The sequence below is a fragment of the Dendrobates tinctorius genome, unplaced genomic scaffold (genome assembly GCF_039654945.1).
Source record: "Dendrobates tinctorius isolate UK_male_01 unplaced genomic scaffold, ASM3965494v1 ptg000265l, whole genome shotgun sequence".
NCBI lineage: Eukaryota > Metazoa > Chordata > Amphibia > Anura > Dendrobatidae > Dendrobates > Dendrobates tinctorius.
In genome coordinates, this window is record NW_027361932.1 from 9,207,705 (window position 1) to 9,225,714 (window position 18,010).

Sequence of the window (18,010 nt, forward strand, 5' to 3'; positions counted from 1 at the left end):
TGCCTTTGGGAGCTTTGCACCTGGACTTTGCTGTGTTCTTTTTTGTGCTGCTCTATTTTTGAAACTTTATATCTATCCATAGATTTATCTATAGATATATCTATAGATATAGATAGATATATGTATATGGTGATAACTTAGCTTGGGGCGCTGCGTGAGGAGCACAAAATCAGCAAATAAAAAGACAATACCACCTCTTTGTCTAAACAATAAAATAATGATTATAAATATATAAATTTTTGCCCTAAAAATATGTCCTATATTGTGAAGGTTTGGTACATGCCTTTGGGAGCTTTGCACCTGGACTCTGCTGTGTGCTTTTTTGTGCTGCTCTATTTTTGAAACTTTATATCCATCCATAGATTTATCTATAGATATATCTATAGATATAGATAGATGTATGGATATATCTATAGATAGATATATCTATACATATATATCTATAGATAGATAATACCAAGGCCAATGTTTATTAATGAACAATAACTTTAATTTTGAAAAAAAGGGAAAAAATGGCATGGGCTCCCTTGCAATTTTCTGCACCAGAGAGGGAAAGCCAACAACTGGGGGCAGATATTCATAGCCTAGGAAGGGACCATGGTCATTCCCCTCCCCCCCCCCCCCCCCCCCACGGCTACAAACATCTGCCCCCAGCAGCCCAGAAATGGTGCATCTCTAAGATGTGCCAATTCTGGCACTTAGATTCTCTCTTCCTACTGCCGTGTAGCGGTGACATTGGGGTAATATTTGTGGGGTTGATGTCACCTTTGTATTGTAAGGTAACATCAAGCCCGGTTAGTAATGGAGAGGCGTCAATAAGATACCTATTCATTACTATCCTATAGTTGTTAAGGGTTAAAAAAAGACAGCCAGAAAAAGGCTTTTAATGAAATAAAGCGCTCCACAGTTTATAGTTTTGCCATACTTATTACATGCCTAATCCATGTGACGCCCTTGATCTCCTGAAAAAAAATAAACAAACAAATACTACCTGTTCCGACGTAGTCCATTTAATAACGAGTGTCCCATGTCCCTCTGTAGAACAGTGACATCGGGTGATGTCCGTGCTCTACAGGGGCTCCCGCGATGCACTGACAGGAGATAATGGCTCCTGCAGTGCATCACTGAAGAGGTTTCCTAGTTCATCCTCTCATTTTATGGCAATGCTGCATGAGAATTTTCTCACACAGCGTTGCAGGTGATAGAATGAATTTAGAGTTAGGGGACCTCTCTCCCGGCGACAGAGGGATACAGCGCGGGAGGATTACTTCCGTCTGTCAGTGTATCGTGGAGGCCCTGTAGAGCACTGACATCGCACGATGTCACTGTTCTACACCGGAGATCATCGTGGGACACTCATTATTAACTGGACTACTGCGGAAAGGTAAGTATAGGTTGGTTTATTTTTTTATTTTTGGTTACAGGAGATCGACGGCTTCGGAGACTAGGTGATGGGTCAGTATGTACTCTATGTTATATGTTGTATGTACTGTCTGTAATGTATGTGTATATGTCTGGACTGTGTTTTCTTTGGTTTTTTTTACACTTGACATGCAGTGAGTGATGGGACTACTGTCCCATCATCGGCGAATGCTGTCACTGTCATATATGACAGCATTCATAGCCGGATGGGAGCAGTAGTCCCATCACACGATGCCTGGCCACACAGATCTGCACACACATACACATACATTCAGACCCCCGCAGACAGACAAACACACAGTCTCCGCCCACACACTTCCCTCCTCCCGATCTGCAGCGTTTCTTGCACCCACATCCGCAGATCTTTTTTATATCTGTGGTTTGCTGCAGATGTGCCTGACTCAATGGAAGTCAATGGGTACAGAAATGTTGCCGATCCGCAAAAACAATTGACATGCTGCGGAAAAAAAATCTGCGCTGATTTTTCCGCAGCATGTGCACAACAAACCCGAATTTCCCATTCACTAACATTGGCTATGCACTACACTGAGGATTTGATGCGAATCTGTGTGACCAAAAATGATGCGGATCTGCATCTAAATCCGCAACGTGTGCACATACCCTTACAGAGTACATAGCAGGGGCACATTTATAAGATTATCTCCAAACAGGAACATTTTTTTAACACATCCAGTTGTGAAACTTATTTTTATTCCAAGACTTATTGATTAACATGTGTTTTGTTTGTGGGAAAACCCCTTTAAATCTAAAAAAGTTTGTATTGTATAAGTCAGGTCGACTACAGTATTTCAGCTCTTCCATGTAGGTATTATTTAATTGCTATGTTCTTAGGTATGTGCATATATCCATGGATCTACATTTCCAGTTTGAGTGATACATAGGTGTTCCACAGCATTTTGCTATTGTCAGAATTGCTTTCTATAGCTGCAGGAATTATCTTTTCATATTCTGGACTACTGAAGAAATTACCCACAACCCTAGAACAATGCCAGTCTCAACTGTTAGAGCAGTGGTCCCCAACGTTTTTGACCTGGAGAGCCACATTGAGCCCTGAGATAGTGATCCACATCCAGACATCCAGACCTTTCTCACTCCCCCGCCCTGAGTAGTGACATCCAAATTCTGTTACCAATCTCAGGATAGCCCTATATATTTTTAAGTAACAGACGCTTTGACTCCCTCAGGATCTAATATATATTCCCTCAGGATGTGCTCCAGTCAATTGTGGAGAAAATCAATGCCAATCAACACAATACTCCCTCATTCGTATTGTCAGGGGGTGCACTCTAGTAGAGATAAACTGACCCAAATAGAGAGATGCCATTGTTTTCAGCTTGAGTGCAATATATATAAGGATGTTTGCATAACTATGAGCCCTGGACTAAAGTGTTGGCCTTTCATCTGTCCAGTCACTCTACAATGCTTGAATGCCAGGGCACAACTTCTGTTTCCTGCTGTAGCGATGGCCGCCAAGTGCTGGACGGGAAGTCGCAGTAAAATAACTACACAGCCCGTAGTTTACATCTTATCGAGGGATTATGTGTGTGTGTGTATGTGTGTATATATATGTATATATATTTACATATATTAGTTTTTGTGTTTCTGCACTTTTTTCTTTTTTGATGCACATTGATGCTTGAATAATAAACACTTGTATAATATGGCATATAATCAGATCTGACAGAATTGTGGTATATTTTGCAAGAAGAATATTCTATGTTACATTTTGCAGGATCGTCCAGAGCTGACTCCCACAGCCATTGCTGCTGGAAAGCTTTTGGCCCGCCGCTTGTTCAGTAACTCCACCGAGTTAATGGATTATGACAGTGTAAGCAGTTCCATGATTTTGTATCAGTTGTGCTTTTCTACATCTAGCTCACCTTAAACACTGATTACTGCACATACTACCAGCTGTACCCTATGCATAACCTGCATGGAGATGTAATGTCTATAGGTATGTTGTATATATATGTGTGTGTGTATGTATGTACAGTACAGACCAAGAGTTTTCATGACTCTGAAAATTGTAGATTCACTCTGAAGGCATCATAACTATGAATTAACACATGTGGAATTATATAAGTGTGGCCACTTTTTTCTTGCCATAATACAAATTCTAACAGTCTATTCAGTAGGATTATCAGCTGTGTATCCACCAGACTTCTGCACAACACAAATGATGGTCCCAACCCCATTTATAAGGCAAGAAATCCCACTTATTAAACCTGACAGGGCACACCTGTGAAGTGAAAACCATTTCCGGTGACCACCTCTTGAAGCACATCAAGAGAATGCCAAGAGTGTGCAAAGCAGTAATCAAAGGAAAAGGTGGCTACTTTGAAGAACCTAGTATATAAGACATATTTTCAGTTGTTTCACACTTTTTTGTTAATTATATAATTCCACATGTGTTAATTCATAGTTATGATGCCTTCAGAGTGAATCTACAATTTTCATAGTCATGAAAATAAAGAAGACTCTTTGAATGAGAAGGCGTGTCCAAACTTTTGGTCTGTACTGTATAGTAACCAACTATGGTTAGTTATAACAAATTATAACGATTATATTGCACATAAAAACATTTCACATCATATATTCAACACTACAGATTTGCAACACAAATTGACTGAACGATTACCCAAGTATTGATAGTATTTTATTTTCAACTCATTCAAGAGCCTTTTGATAAACAACATGTGTATCTGTGTATCTAACCCTATCCTGTGTGATAATGTCTGCTGAGCTGTGTACCTAATCCTCTCCTGTGTGATACTTTCTGCTGAGCTGTGTATCTAATCCTATCGTGTGTTAGTGACTGCTCAGCCATGTATCTATTCCTATCCTGTGTGATACTGTGGTGAGCTGTGTATCTAATCCTATCCTGTGTGATACTTGTCTGCAGTGCCGTGTATCTAACCCTATCCTGTGTGATACTGACTGCTGAGCCATGTTCCTAATCCTATCATGTGTGTTACTGACTGCTCAGCCTTGTATCTAATCCTATCCTGTGTGATACTGACTGCTGAGCCGTGTATCTAATACTATCCTGTGTGATACTGACTGCTGAGCTGTGTACCTAATCCTATCATGTGTGTTACTGACTGCTCACCCGTGTATCTAATCCTATCCTGTGTGATACTGACTGCTGAGCCGTGTATCTAATACTATCCTGTGTGATACTGACTGCTGAGCTGGGTACATAATCCTATCATGTGTGTTACTGACTGCTCAGCCGTGTATCTAATCCTATCCTGTGTGATACTGACTGCTGAGCTGTGTATCTAATCCTATCCTGTGTGATACTGACTGATGAGCCTTGTATCTAATCCTATCCTGTGTGATACTGGGCTCCCCCTTCAGTCTGTGTCAGAGGGTGGTCTGTGTTGGCACGGTAATAAATTGTGCTCTTTACAGAAGGACGATAACACCATAGAAATGATAAGAATAATAGGCCAAATTGTTTGGTGAGTTGGATCGCGCGGGGTTAAAATTTTGCCTCACAACATAGCCTATGATGCTCTTGGGGTCCAGACATGTGACTGTGCAAAATTTTGTGGCTGTAGCTGTGACGGTGCAGATGCCAATCCCGGACATACACACATTCATACATATACTTTTTCCCCATTATGTACATAGGGGCAAAATTGTTTGGTGAATTGGAATGCGCAGGGTTAAAATTTCGCTTCACAACATAGCCTATGACGCTCTCGGGGTCCAGACGTGTGACTGTGCAAAATTTTGTGGCTGTAGCTGCGACGGTGCAGATGCCAATCCCGGACATACACACATACATACATACACACACTTAGCTTTATATATTTTATATATATATATATATATATATATATATATATACACACTGCTCAAAAAAACAAAGGGAACACTTAAGCAACAAAATATAACTCCAAGTAAATCAAACTTCTGTGAAATCAAACTGTCCACTTAGGTAGCAACACTGATTGACAATCAATTTCACATGCTGTTGTGCAAGTGGAATAGACATCAGATGGAAATTATTGGCAATTATCAAGACACCCTCAATAGAGGAGTGGTTCTGCATGTAGGGACCACAGACCACATCTCAGTACCAATGCTTTCTGGCTGATGTTTTGGTCACTTTTGAATGTTGTTTTTTCTTTCACACTCATGGTAGCATGAGACGGACTCTACAACCCACACAAGTGGCTCAGGTAGTGCAGCTCATCCTGGATGGCACATCAATGCGAGCTGTGGCAAGAAGGTTTGCTGTGTCTGTCAGCGTAGTATCCAGAGGCTGGAGGCCCTACCAGGAGACAGGCCAGTACATCAGGAGATGTGGAGGGGGCCGTAGGAGGGCAACAACCCAGCAGCAGGATCGCTACCTCCGCCTTTGTGCAAGGAGGAACAGGAGGAGCACTGCCAGAGCCCTGCAAAATGACCTCCAGCAGGCCATAAATGGGCATGTCTCTGTACAAACGGTTAGAAACCGACTCCATGAGGATGGTCTGAGTGCCCGATGTCCACAGATGGGGGTTGTGCTCACAGCCCATCACCGTGCAGGACACTTGGCATTTGCTACAGAACACCAGGATTGGCAAATTTGCCACTGGCGCCCTGTGCTCTTCACAGTTGAAAGCAGATTCACACTGAGCACAAGTGACAGACATGACCGAGTCTGGAGACGCTGTGGAAAGCGATCTGCTGCCTGCAACATCCTTCAGCATGACCGGTTTGGCAGTGGGTCAGTAATGGTGTGGGGTGGCATTTCTTTGGAGGGCCGCACAGTGTTGGGCTGTGAGCACAACCCCCATATGTGGACGTCGGGCACTAAGACCATCCTCATGGAGTCAGTTTCTAACCATTTGTGCAGACACATATACATTTGTGGCCTGCTGGAGGTCATTTTGCAGGGCTCTGGCAGTGCTCCTCCTGTTTCTCCTTGCACAAAGGCGGAGGTAGCAGTCCTTCTGCTGGGTTGTTGCCCTCCTACGGCCCCCTCCATGTCTCCTGGTGTACTGGCCTGTCTCCTGGTAGCGTCTCCAGCCTCTGGACACTACGCTAACCTTCTTGCCTCAGCTCGCATTGATGTGCCATCCTGGATAAGCTGCACTATCTGAGCCACTTGTGTGGGTAGTAGAGTCCGTCTCATGCTATCACGAGTGAGAAAGCACAACCAACATTCAAAAGTGACCAAAACATCAGCCAGAAAGCATTGGTACTGAGATGGGTTCTGTGGTCCCCAACTGTAGAATCACTCCTTCATTGAGGGTGTCTTGATAATTGCCAATAATTTCCATCTGTTGTCTATTTCATTTGCACAACAGCATGTGAAATTGATTGTCAATCAGTGTTGCTTCCTAAGTGGACAGTTGGATTTCACAGAAGTTTGATTTACTTGGAGTTATATTCTGTTGTTTAAGTGTTCCCTTTATTTTTTGAGCTGTATTTGTATGTGTGTGTGTGTGTGTGTGTGTATATATATATATATATATATATATATATATATACATACACACAAACACTTACAAGAACACAGTACATCTGCATTTATTTATATACAGTGTATTATATACCTACATGCACGTTTCACATACGTAGGGTTGATATATTTGTTTCTTGCATCTGAGTAACATTTAATGTTTTCTTCATGCACCTAATTTAGGTTCCCACTGTGGTATTCACACCTCTGGAATATGGCTGCGTGGGTCTGTCTGAAGAAAATGCCTTAGAATTACATGGAGAGGATGGTATTGAGGTACATGTTTATGTGCTGTCTGTTACTGTCAGCCATAATGTTCTTTTATTCACATGTGTTGGATAACCATTCACCTTTTTATACATTTAGTATGTCCCATATATATGGGGAACCTAGCAGACCCAACTTCTCTTGAACTAAATACTTTATTTTGGTAGCTATGTTTTTTTAATACTGTTAATATTGGTACTGTGGAATATTAGAAGATTTTTAATAATACCTTTGAAGTGTAAATGTCATACTTCTAAGGCTGTGTGCACACGCTGCGGATTCCGCTGCGGATTAATCCGCACGGATTTTGCAAAAACCGCAGATAATCCGCAGGTCCAAAGACCTGCGGATTATCTGCGGTTTTGCCTGCGGTTTGGTCCTGCGGATTCACTATCTCCACAATGGAGATAGTGAACGCGCAAATCCGCGCGTTTTTTTCCGCAGCGTCGGCACAGCGTTTTTTGTTTTTCCATTCAAATGAATGGTACTGTACACCGCAGCTAAAACTGCTGCGTGTCCGCAGCGGCCAAAACCGCTGCGGAAACCGCAGCGTGTGCACACAGCCTAATGAATGGTTACAGCGCACAGCAGTTAGATAAGCTCTGCAGTGTTCTCCTCTGATAGCCAAGCGAGGTGTGTACAGCCTCCTAAACTTTCTAAGCACCGCTTGCTCTTTTCCGAGATGAAATGAACTAAGTAACTCAAACCGATGGCGTACATCCCTCAGTTGAGGGGGTTTAGTTATATTTTTTTCTTCTTACTTTTTTTTTTTTTTTTTAAGAGTTCTGCTCCTTTGTTTTAACGTTTGAAGGGGATCTCAGACCCTGGTTACCAGCCAATTTTACGTTTTCAAATGTCGCTATTACACAGCAAAAGTTTTATAATACAAAAGGTGCGCTTTAAGATTTTTCATCCTTACCTGTTATGATTGCATCCACATATTCTTTATCATGATTTCTTTCCCAATGACCATCTTTACATTTGCTGCATTAATAATAAATGTTGCAAAATGCAATAGTGAGTTTGCTGCGATATTTGCCGCCAGTGATGCCATTATCATTTTTTTCCACTGATATTATGAATCGTTCATTAATCTTTAAGTGTGTTAACACCACCTGCAAGGTTACATATGACAAAAATGTCATCTATCCGGCCCCGTCTCCTCTTCCATTTGTATGATTGACACCTGGATACAGTCTGTGACAGAGCTATAGCTGCAGGGCCTGTGTGACTTTTTTTTAAACAACCCTGATGAGACTATCCAGGACTGCTCTGAACCTCAGGCAAAATGCAGAGGACATGGCAGAAAATGGTGAGTCAAAGGTTGGTGCAGAATTATGCTGCCTGTGGCTGCGGTGCACTCTCAGCTATCCACAGGTTCATTCTTGAAGATTCTTATATTTTCAATGAACCAGAAATGGACAGATCACTTTGGAGTTGCTTTCAAAGTACAAAGAACATTTAATGTGGTTTTCGTGTTCAAAATATCAAGTTAAGTGAGTGATGAAATACTTTCTTACCTACTCCGTGTAGATGGTACATCTCTCAAATAGTGTTTATCATTTCTAATGTTAGGAATGCATTAGTTATGTAGACTTCAAACTGGAAAATCTAAGATGTTTCTAAAGGAAAATATACTTTTTCACTGTTTTTGTTACTGACTCTTCCCATGAGAATATACAATAACCTATAATTCATCCAAATATTGCCCCATTTGTTTGTTATAGAGTATTACATTAGATATTATGGCCATTACAACTACAAATGCAGTGGGGCAAATTTATTAACACTGTCTGTTAGACAATCAAAATCTTTCATATTCATGCACCTTGATCAGTCTGTCTAATTTTAAGACTTTCTATGGAGCCTGCTACCCTTATATACATTTTGATGTCACTATACCTCCTACAGTGCTTCACAACAGTCTGTCTGATAAAGGTCTGTGTGACAGACCGAAACGCTACATTGGTTTGCGGTTCTAAATAAATCTCGTTTTGGTTCTTCTTGCAATTGAGTGTCGGCATTTCCTTTATATTTGGATGGAATGAAGCGCTATAAGGAGGTGGCAGAGACCCTAATCTACCCCTTCTCCTCCCCCCCCCCCCCCCCTTGTGCCAGGCCTGTGCACTTTATGCTGCACCCGAATGGTATATTTATAAACATTAATGTTTTTCTGGTGTTATTGCATTGTGTGATGCTCCTTTTACTCTGTTCTTTCTGTGTTTTACACTGCCATATTTGTATGCACATGCTAGAGGCAGGGGCAGAATGGTTTAATTTAGGGGACTGAGCCAGCAGCCTCTAGGGAAGAGGAAGCTCCTGCTTCCTGGTGAGAGCCCAGGCAGGGCGACAGGGTGTGTGTCCCCATCTGGGGCACAGGTGTGTCCCTGCTTGGGACAAAAGGAGCCTCCATCTGGGGCATATGTGCGTCCCTGTCCGGGACAGAAGAGACCCCCGTCTGGAGTATAAGTGTGTTCCCATCTGGAATAGTGAGGACCCCTGTTTGGAGTATAAGTGGATTCCCTTCTGAGACAGGAGGGACCCCCGTCTGGGGAGAATATTGGCTGCCAGGACTGTTGGGCACAGGGACTGAGTAGTGCCCCACCGAGGTCTGTAAGCGTCCAGGAATCGGCCTAGGGACTGTGATTGTACTGCCGCTGCCGCCGCCATTGCTGCTGCCGCTGATACAGCAGTGAACGAACTAAGGAAAGAGCAGGAAGTTTACCTGAATTATTGTAACTACCTTTTTCCACGGTTTTCTACTTTTATTGTCTTTTCTATACTCTACAATAAACTGTTATCCCTGTTGGATTTTAGGATTTTAATGCTGTTCCTGCATCCTGATTGCCCATGTTGCAGTGACTGTGGAGAAGAGGGACATCGCCTGGGGTTCATCTGTCCTGTATATTTTATGTGCAAGGGGCCTGGGTGCCCGCTGACTGTTTGCTCAGTGGACTCTGTTCGTGGACTATAGCTTTAAGTGATTCAGCCATAACTACCATACAGTGCCACCTTGTTACAACCCTATCTGTGCACCATCTGGACAGAGTGACATATAACCACCACTTATTAGTTAGCTTAGTTTGTGCCAGATATTTGCATCAAATTGTGGAGTATTTTTGGCGCCGTATCTCACATTAGCTCACACTCCTTTCAGCGCGGCCATGCTCTCTTGTCACAGTGCCGAAAGTGTCTAAAACTCATGCTAACTATTATGCAACCCACGGAAGACAGGTTTTTATTACAATAAAATTTTGTCCCATTAAGCCTGATAAATATTCCCAAGTATATGAAAATTTGCCATGAATTTGATTTATTCTTCATAGACTCACAAGTAGCAGAAGCTTACTGACTGCTATATTTTTACACTTCAGGTCTTCCATGCATTTTACAAACCTTTGGAGTTTACGGTTCCTGGAAGAGACTCAACACAATGTTATATTAAGGTAAGCACATCCAAAGCTGCCCATGCAGAATGCAATTTAAGGGGCATTTACACTGCAATATAATCGTGAACAAGGGTTGTTAAAAACTCTATTTTCACAATATTCTTGCCATGTAAACAGGCTGCTAATCACCCGATGTACAAGCAAAATGCTCATTCATTGCGTGAATTGATTGTTTTTAGCAGTGCATCGTCCTATGCAACAAGGCTTACACTGCCGAGAACAATGGCAGCCTATCCACACACAGAGATCTAGTATAGATTGCTCTAGAATGCTGTAGATGAGCCCCGAAAGGCAGTGGCCGCATCCTATAGCTGAAAAACGAGGTTAGAATCATAGAATTGTAGAGTTGGAAGGGACCTCCTGGGCCATCTGGTCCAACCCCCTGCTTAAAGCAGGATTCGCTAAATCATCCCAGTCAGATGTCTGTCCAGCCACTGTTTGAAGTCTTCCATTGAAGGAGAACTCACCACTTCTCGTGGCAGCCTGTTCCACTCATTGATCACTCTAACTGTCAAAAAGTTTTTTCTAATATCTAATCTGTGTCTCCTCCCATTCAGTTTCATCCCATTGCTTCTAGTCTTTCCTTGTGCAAATGAGAATAAAGATGATCCTTCTACAATGTGACAGCCCTTTAGATATTTGTAGACAGCTATTAAGTCTCCTCTCAGTCTTCTCTTTTGCAAACTAAACATTCCCAAATCCTGCAACCTTTCCTCATAAGACAGGGTTTGCAGACCGGTCACCATTCTGGTCGCTCTTTTCTGAACTTGCTCCAGTTTGTTGATGTCTTTTTTAAAATGTGGTGCCCATAACTGGACACAATATTCCAGATGAGGTCTGACCAAAGAGGAGTAGAGGGCACTAATGACTTCACGTGATCTAGACTGTATGCTTCTGTTAATACATCCTAGAATTGCATTTGCCTTTTTTGCTGCTGCATCACACTGTTGACTCATATTCAGTCTGTGATCTATTAGTATACCCAAGTCTTTTTCACATGTGCTGTTGCTTAGCCCTTTTCCTCCCATTCTGTATATGCTTTTTTCATTTTTATTGCCCAGATGTAGTACTTTGCATTTTTCCCTGTTAAAACCCATTCTGTTAGTTGCTGCCCACTGCTCCAGTTTATTTATATCTTTTTGAATCCCCTCTCTCTCTTCTCTAGTATTAGCTATCCCTCCTAGCTTTGTGTCATCAGCAAATTTAATCAGTTTACCCTCAATTCCTTCATCTAAATCATTGATAAAGATGTTGAACAATACAGGGCCCAGGACAGAGCCCTGCAGTACCCCACTTGAGACATTCTTCCAACTGGATGTGCAGCCATTTAGGACCACTCTTTGGGTCCGATAACTAAGCCAGTTAAGAATCCACCTAACAGTTCCCTTGTCCATTCCATACTTAGTCATTTTTTCAATAAGGATTGTATGAGATACTTTGTCAAATGCTTTGCTGAAGTCAAGATATACTATATCTACAGCATTTCCTTGATCCACCCAATCAGTGATTCCGTCATAGAAGGAAATTAAATTTGTCTGACATGAATTATTAGTTACAAACCCATGCTGACTGTTTAATCACTTCATTCTTATCCAGGTACTGACATACATGTTGTTTAATAATTTGTTCAAAGATCTTTCCTGGTATAGAAGTCAGACTCACCGGCCTATAGTTGCCTGGGTCCACCTTCTTCCCCTTTTTGAAGATAGGAACAACATTTGCTCTTCTCCAGTCTTCTGGGACTTCTCCTGTTCTCCAAGAATTTTCAAAGATTATGGAGAGGGGTTTAAAAATTTCTTCTGCTATCTCCTTCAGTACTCTGGGGTGTAATTCATCTGGACCTGGAGACTTGAATTCATTTAGGTTAGGCTGGTTTCACATTTGCGTTAAAACAACGCTGCGCCCTGCGTCGTTAAGCCCCGCCCCGAGCCGGCTCCCTGCCCGCCCCATCCGGGATCACCGCCTACTTTCGCATTTGCACGCATGCGATCGGCGCACCCTATCTTTAGCATAGGGTGCGCAGATCATGCGCTGCCAGTGTGAAAGTAGCGTGCTGCGCACTTTTGACGGTGCGTCGTGCGCGCCGAAATGCAGCATGTTGCAGCGTTGCGTTGCACAGCGTTGTTTTAACGCAAATGTGAAACCAGCCTTAGCTGAGTGTTTCCTCACTATCTTTCTGTTTATAGATATCCTGGATTCTTCTATTCCCTTAATAGGACAGAGAAGAACAGTTGATGTTACATTTCCTTTCTGAGAGAAAACAGATGCAAAATAGGAATTTAAAAGTTCGGCCTTCTCAACAAGCCTGTCTTACCATTTCATCATTTTCATCCTGTAAAAATCCTATAGCATCTTTGACTTTTCTTTTACTTTTGACATATCCCCAAAATCCTTTATTATTGCTTTTGACATCTCTTACAAGCCTCAATTCATTGTCAGCTTTAGAAAATCTGATTTGTGCCCTGCAGGTTCTGCAGACATCATTATATTCTTCTTTAGATATGCCTCCCTCTTTCCATTTTATAAACATTTCTTTCTTCCTTTTTAGCATGTGCTTAAGTTCTGTGTTCATCCATCCTGGTTTCCTTAAATGCTTCCTATTCTTCCCTCTTTTCGGAATTGTTAACAATTGTGCTTTGAGAATTTCATTTTTCAAGATTTCCCATCCTTCCTGGACATTTTTGTCTTTAAGGATATAAAATAATTAGTACACAATACTGGGTTACAAAGGCTACAATACTTGTGCTAACTGCTAAAGGTCAGTCGTACCGAACAAATGCAAAGAAATGTTCTATAAGACTTTAGCTACGTGATTTAAACTTTTATTTATGACATCTTTCGTATTCATTTATTATAGATGATTTGTCTTAAGGAGTCACAGCAAAGAATTGTGGGTCTACACTTCATTGGGCCAAATGCTGGAGAAGTTATCCAAGGATTTGCCCTTGGAATAAAGTATGTATGTTTTAGACAATTTTAATGAATTGTGAATAACAAAAAATGGACTTAATAATATTGGTAGCTTGAGTAGCCTTAGCTCAGTGGGTCTGCCCAAATTTCATAGAATGTGTCTGACACCTCTAAAACTTAACCTTTAACCATAGTAATCAAATTACATGCATTTGCAAAACACCAGTATTAGTCAGCCTCCTACCCATGCAGTAATCAATAAATGGAACTAAAAAACTACAGTAAAAGATTTGACCATAGTCATCCATGGGCTCCATCAGAAAAGCAACAAAGCCCATCTGAGTGGTATAGAAGTGAGTACAGTTAGAATTACTGCTCATGTCATGCAGCAGTCAGGTAGGAGTCCGTGCTTAGTGGTCCTCCAGGTATACGGATTGGCTTTTATCCCTTATATGCCCTAATGGGAAGACTGCAAGTACTCTAGTTTCTAATCTTGGTTACCACCTCCTTTTCAGGAGGACCTAAACTGGAATCTGATCTTACTCTGCTCCTATTACACAGTATGCCGTCACTACTTGGCACGTTGCTGTCCCTATGATGGCCTCATCAATGGACTTATAAATAAAAGTATTGTAGCATTTGGTCATAAGGGAAGTCAGAAGTTAAGGTGGATATAGCGTTATGTACACCCAGCTTGATGTAACAAACTAGGAAAGTTACATGCCAGTGGGAATGCTAAAGTTAGAAATGCAAATGGTCTAGATCTATGCTCCTATAGAGGACAATGAGAACAGCAAGGACTGGACAACAAATGACAGTGAACAAAAAACTTATGATGTTTTAAATGCCCAATACCGAATTGTGCTTTAATCCCTTAAAAACCAGGTGATTCTTTTTTCTTTTTTTTTGCTTTTGCGACTTAATTTCCCATATTCTTTCAAGAACCATAACTTTTCTTATTTTTTCCATCGACATAACCATATGAAGACTTTTTGATGAAATGATTTGTACTTTAGAATAGCACCATCCAGCTTACCTTGCAATGCTGTTAAATTGTGAAAAAAAACAGCAATTCCATATTTATTTGTTGGGGTTTTGTTTTTATAGCGCTCATTGTGCATAAAAATTACCTGGCAATATGATTCTCCAGATCAGTGTAATTGCAGCAATTTCAAACTTTCATAGTTTTTTTTTTTTTTTTTTTTTTAATTTATATGGGTTGTCAAGTCAAAATAAAATAAGTCTACAGTCACTCTGTGTGACTGCAGACTTATGAATCCCCCAGCGCACGTACAGTATAGAGCAAGGCTGCACCCTCTAGTCAGACATGCCCACTGGCCAATCTCGTCACTAGACGGGGTGCAGCCTCTGCTCAGTACAAGTGTATGGAGCGAGGCCACGCCAACTGGCCTGTGGGTATGTAATACCCTCTGGGACTGAAACATATATAATATCTATAAATATATAATTTCTTTTTTTTTTAAATTCAATTGTGATACCATTTTCCAAGACCCATAATGTTTTAATTTTTTGGTCTGTGGAGCTGTGTGAGAGATTTATTTTGCATTGTGAGCTGGTGTTTTCTTCTTCAAAGCTTTTACTGCATTTCTTGCTGTCGAAAACCCGCAATTTTGGTGTTTCGACTTTTTTTCTCTTTTACGATTTTTACTGATTTGGTTAGTTAATTTATATTTTGATCAAACTTTTGTGGATGCAGCAATACCACATATGTTGTTTTATATATGTGGCACCCAGGAACTGCTAGCTTTCAGTCATGCAGGTGTGCCTGGAGCAATTACAGTCACCACTCACAGCACTTACTGACAGCCAGCTCTGTACTGATGCATTGCTGAATCGGCTGTAAGTCAATGGTGGGACGTGCCTACGGCCACCCTTCTCAGTGCTGTGACAGTGGCCACACCAGCACACTTGGCATGACTGAAACCAGCATCAAGCGGGAGACAATTAACTTTATTTTGCCCGGTTGCAGAACTTTCAGTACTGCTGCCGAGCACATTCATTATGATTCTAACCTGACGATTAACCCTATCTCTACAGGTTAATAGCATTCTAAATGGATTAAAAAAAAAATCAGTTTCCTTGGGGAACTTCAATCTGCGATCGTCTGATTGCTTGTACTATATACCGCAGTACCGTTGTATTACAGTATATAGTACTGTATATAGTATAAATCACAGTCACCTTATGCAAGCCAGCCATAGGATGGTTCTCATATGAGCAATGTCATGGTATCTTCAGCAGATCCCTGGCTGCCATGGCAACCTTTGGACACCTCAAGATCACACCACAAGGAAGCCAAGGGACGCGTTGATTGGAGCGCCTCTTGACTGCAGTCTGAAAATGTTCACAGCAGGTACAGGAGCTAACCTCCTCTTGCTGCTGTAATCAATTGACACAGTACTCATCTGCTAGGAATAGGGCACATTCAACTTCTAAGCCCACTCCACACTGATGCTTGCGATGATCAGCGTACATGTTAGCTTTCGGCTGAAACATTGTTTGATTAGCAGACATCTCAAATTAATCTTTAATACACAGAAATGCTCGGCAGAGTGCTTCTGAGAAAGCTGCTGCTAGACTCTTCTGGCGACAGTTTTGTCTCTGCACTGAACTGATGAATCGACCATTAAAATTGAATATGCCAGATCCAGCTTTCCCTACACATGTTAGGTCGTCTGCTGAAATTGGTAGGTTCGGACAAGTTATATCTAAAGTGAATGGGGGGCCCTAGACATGAGTGAGTGATTTTGACCCACCACAGCTGTGTGTGACACACAACTACCTTTTGGAGAAAAAAAAGTGATGAACACCGAAAAAATGTTAATTGGATTTTGAATGATAGAAAATTCATTGCAAACAACTATACCGTAAATCAATTGTTAGTTCTTGGCAATAGTAAAGAGGTATCACAGCCTTGTCTTCAGCTATCTCTTAAGTCACAGTGCTGAAGATTGATTACTTGAAGTATTTCTTTCTTCTTCCAAAGCTTCAAAAAAATTCACTCAAAACTTGTTCCTAGTTGTCATTTAAGAGAGCATGTTTACCACTTCCTGCAAAAAATGAATAACTTCTCAGAAGTTGTATATTAGGTAGTCAAAGTTGTATTTCAAATAGATCAGAATATTTATTAGTTAGCTTCTGATCTCATTAGTGTCATGTCTTCTGTTCATAATGGTCTGCTTTACCAGACTCGTTTTCATACAGACTCCAAAGATATGAGCCTGTCTGTAAGATTTCAATTAAGGTTCTGATATTTTTGATTTAAGAGGTTCTCCGGGAAACGAAAAAATATAGCCAAAGGAAATATCATTATAAATTAATTCTTAAATACTTTGACTTCGCAATCCACAATCATTTTGTTAAGGAAGTAATTGCTATAGCATAAAAAACAGACCTGTCCTAAAATGTTAGCTGGAGATAATATACATAGTAGACATAATGGACAGAAGGGGGGTGAGCAGCCTCTTCTTACCTCAGCAGCTCTGTTGTATCTGTCATGATCCATGCGGGATCAGGACAGATAAAAGCACAGGTAACCTTTTTTTTTTCTCAAGCTGTGCTTAGAGTTGTTTTTGCCCCCGGTGGCCATTTGGATTATTGCACTGTGGTGTCGTTTGTTCTAAGTTTGCCCCCGGTGGTGGTGAGCGTCATTGCACTCTGTTTCTTTAGTTAAGTGCACATTTATAATGCAGGTGTGATTGCTGGCTCTGCTATAAAAGAGTCACAGGTGTTGCAATCAGCGTTGGTGATAGTATTCATTTCCAACCATCCCTGGTGGAGGAAGGAGCTGGAGAGAGCTCCTTGCAGCACGGTCAGAGCCCTGGTGTGGAAGGAGTCAGAGGGGATTTCCTTGCAGCTCTGACAGAGCTTGGTGGCAGCATTTCAGGAGGAGAGCTGCATTCTGGTGGTGGACTCTGTTGCCGGGAGCAAGTGCACAGAGTAAAGCTAAGTGGTGTTCCCCTGTTTGTGTTTTCCCTTTGTGTGTCTTAGTGGTGGGGCCAGTGCCTGCGCCACCCAGCTCCCTAGCAAGGGATAGGTGTAGGGTGTGCTAGGGTGACAGGTTCCTGATCGGCGCCCGGTGAGGAATCGGCATAGGGAGCGTTAGGGACACTGACTCAGGGGAGTGCAGGAGGTCTCCACGTCCCCTTTCCCTATCGCAGGGCCCACCGTTGTAACTGTTGTCCCTCCCCCTTGTCTTGTTTACAGTTACCGGCCTGCGGGCTGTGTCACACAGGACAGCTTCACGTGCCGCGTCGTGTTTCAGTTACCGGCCTGCGAGGACAGGACGAGTCCACATGACATTATCACCAACCTATAATTTTTTTTTTCTGCTGAGCCATGGACCCAGTTCAGACCTTTGCCCAAATGCTGCAGACCCTTACTGATGAGATTAGGGGGCTGCGCGGTGAGTTGATGCAGCAACTGCAGCAGTTGGTGAGCTTTGGGGGCTTGGTTCAGAGAC

General features: G+C 41.8%; 1 protein-coding gene across 2 annotated transcripts in view; it reads left to right on the plus strand.

The window, feature by feature from the left end:
* TXNRD2 (thioredoxin reductase 2) overlaps nucleotides 1-18,010 on the plus strand; it is a 177,407-nt gene that overhangs the window by 132,457 nt on the left and 26,940 nt on the right. For both annotated transcript variants that reach the window (XM_073559079.1, XM_073559078.1), the window contains exons 13-16: nucleotides 3,176-3,271; nucleotides 7,085-7,177; nucleotides 10,543-10,614; nucleotides 13,475-13,572. In XM_073559079.1, the coding sequence (XP_073415180.1) occupies nucleotides 3,176-3,271; nucleotides 7,085-7,177; nucleotides 10,543-10,614; nucleotides 13,475-13,572 (359 nt within the window). The remainder of the gene's footprint in view (nucleotides 1-3,175; nucleotides 3,272-7,084; nucleotides 7,178-10,542; nucleotides 10,615-13,474; nucleotides 13,573-18,010) is intronic.